Source organism: Colobus angolensis, unplaced genomic scaffold (genome assembly GCF_000951035.1).
Source record: "Colobus angolensis palliatus isolate OR3802 unplaced genomic scaffold, Cang.pa_1.0 Scaffold222, whole genome shotgun sequence".
Taxonomy (NCBI): domain Eukaryota; kingdom Metazoa; phylum Chordata; class Mammalia; order Primates; family Cercopithecidae; genus Colobus; species Colobus angolensis.
The window spans coordinates 1,938,383-1,939,688 of NW_012115400.1; the positions used below are offsets into that span (position 1 = coordinate 1,938,383).

The window sequence follows — 1,306 nt, forward strand, 5'->3', positions numbered from 1 at the left end:
GTGATCTCGGCTCACTGCAACCTCCGCCTCCCAGGTTCAAGCTATTTTCCCACCTCAGCTTCCCAAGTAGCTGGGATTACAGGCCATCACACCCAGCTAGTTTTTGTATTTTTAGTATTTCACCATGTTGGCCAGACTGGTCTTGAACTCCTGACCTCAAATGATCCGCCTACCTCAGACTCGTAAAGTGCTGGGATTACAGGCATGAGCCACCGTGCCCGGCCTAATTTTTTAATATTTTGGAGATGAGGTCTTGCTATGCAGCTCAGGCTGGTCTTGAACTCCTGGGCTCAAGTGATTCTCCTGCTTTGCCCTCCTAAAGTGCTGAGGTTACAGGCGGGAGCCACCACACAAATCTGGGTTTTGTTTGTTTGTTTTGTTTTTATTCTTTGTCGCCCAGGTTGGAGTGCAATGGCACAATCATAGCTCATCTGCCTCAGCCTCCCGAGTACCTGGGACTACAGGTGTGCACCACCATGCCCAGCTAATTTTTGTAGAGACAGAGTTTCACCATATTGCTCAGGCTGGAAAATCCAGGGTTTTTGTTTGTTTGTTTATTTTGTTTCATTTTGTTTTGTTTTTGAGACAGAGTCTCGATTTGTTGCCCAGGCTGGAGTGCAATGGCGCTGTCTCAGCTCACTGCCACATTTGCCTCCCGGGTTCAAGAGATTCTCCTGCCTCAACCTCCCGAGTTGCCTGGACTACAGGTGCCCTCTACAATGCCCTGCTAATTTTTGTATTTTTACTAGAGATTGGGTTTCACCATGTTGGTCAGGTGAGTCTTGAACTCCTGACCTCAAGTAATCTGCCCGCCTCAGCCTCCCAAAACGCTGGGATTGCAGGTGTGAGCCACTGTACCTGGTGGGAAAATCCAGGTTTTGATTGAAGTGGATGTCAAATCAGCCCCCAGGGAAGCCACATGGCCCTGATCCTTCCTGGCCCCTCCCCTGGCTCACCTGCCTTCTCTCTTCCTGCAGGACCCTTCTCTCAATGTCATCAGGTGGTGCCTCCCCAGTCCAGCTTTGCCAGTTGCATGCATGACCAGTGTAGGACCAAGGGCGACACCACGGCCCTGTGCCGCTCCCTGCAGGCTTACGCGTCCCTGTGTGCCCGGGCTGGCCAGGCTCCTGCCTGGCGGAACAGAACTTTCTGCCGTGAGTGACTGGCCACCTGTTCCCACAGCCTGTAGGAACCCTCCAGAATTCTGCCCTCCCTTTCTTCCTCTAAATTCTATTTTTTTTTTTTTTCTTTGAGATGGAATCTCGCTCTGTTGACCAGGCTGGAGTACAGTGGTGCAATCTCGGCT

At 51.3% G+C, this 1,306-nt stretch overlaps 1 protein-coding gene across 1 annotated transcript in view; it reads left to right on the forward strand.

The window, feature by feature from the left end:
• Positions 1-1,306, forward strand: part of ZAN (zonadhesin) — a 71,883-nt gene that overhangs the window by 41,183 nt on the left and 29,394 nt on the right. The window contains 1 exon segment of the mRNA XM_011943959.1: positions 978-1,154. Within this exon segment, the coding sequence (XP_011799349.1) occupies positions 978-1,154 (177 nt within the window).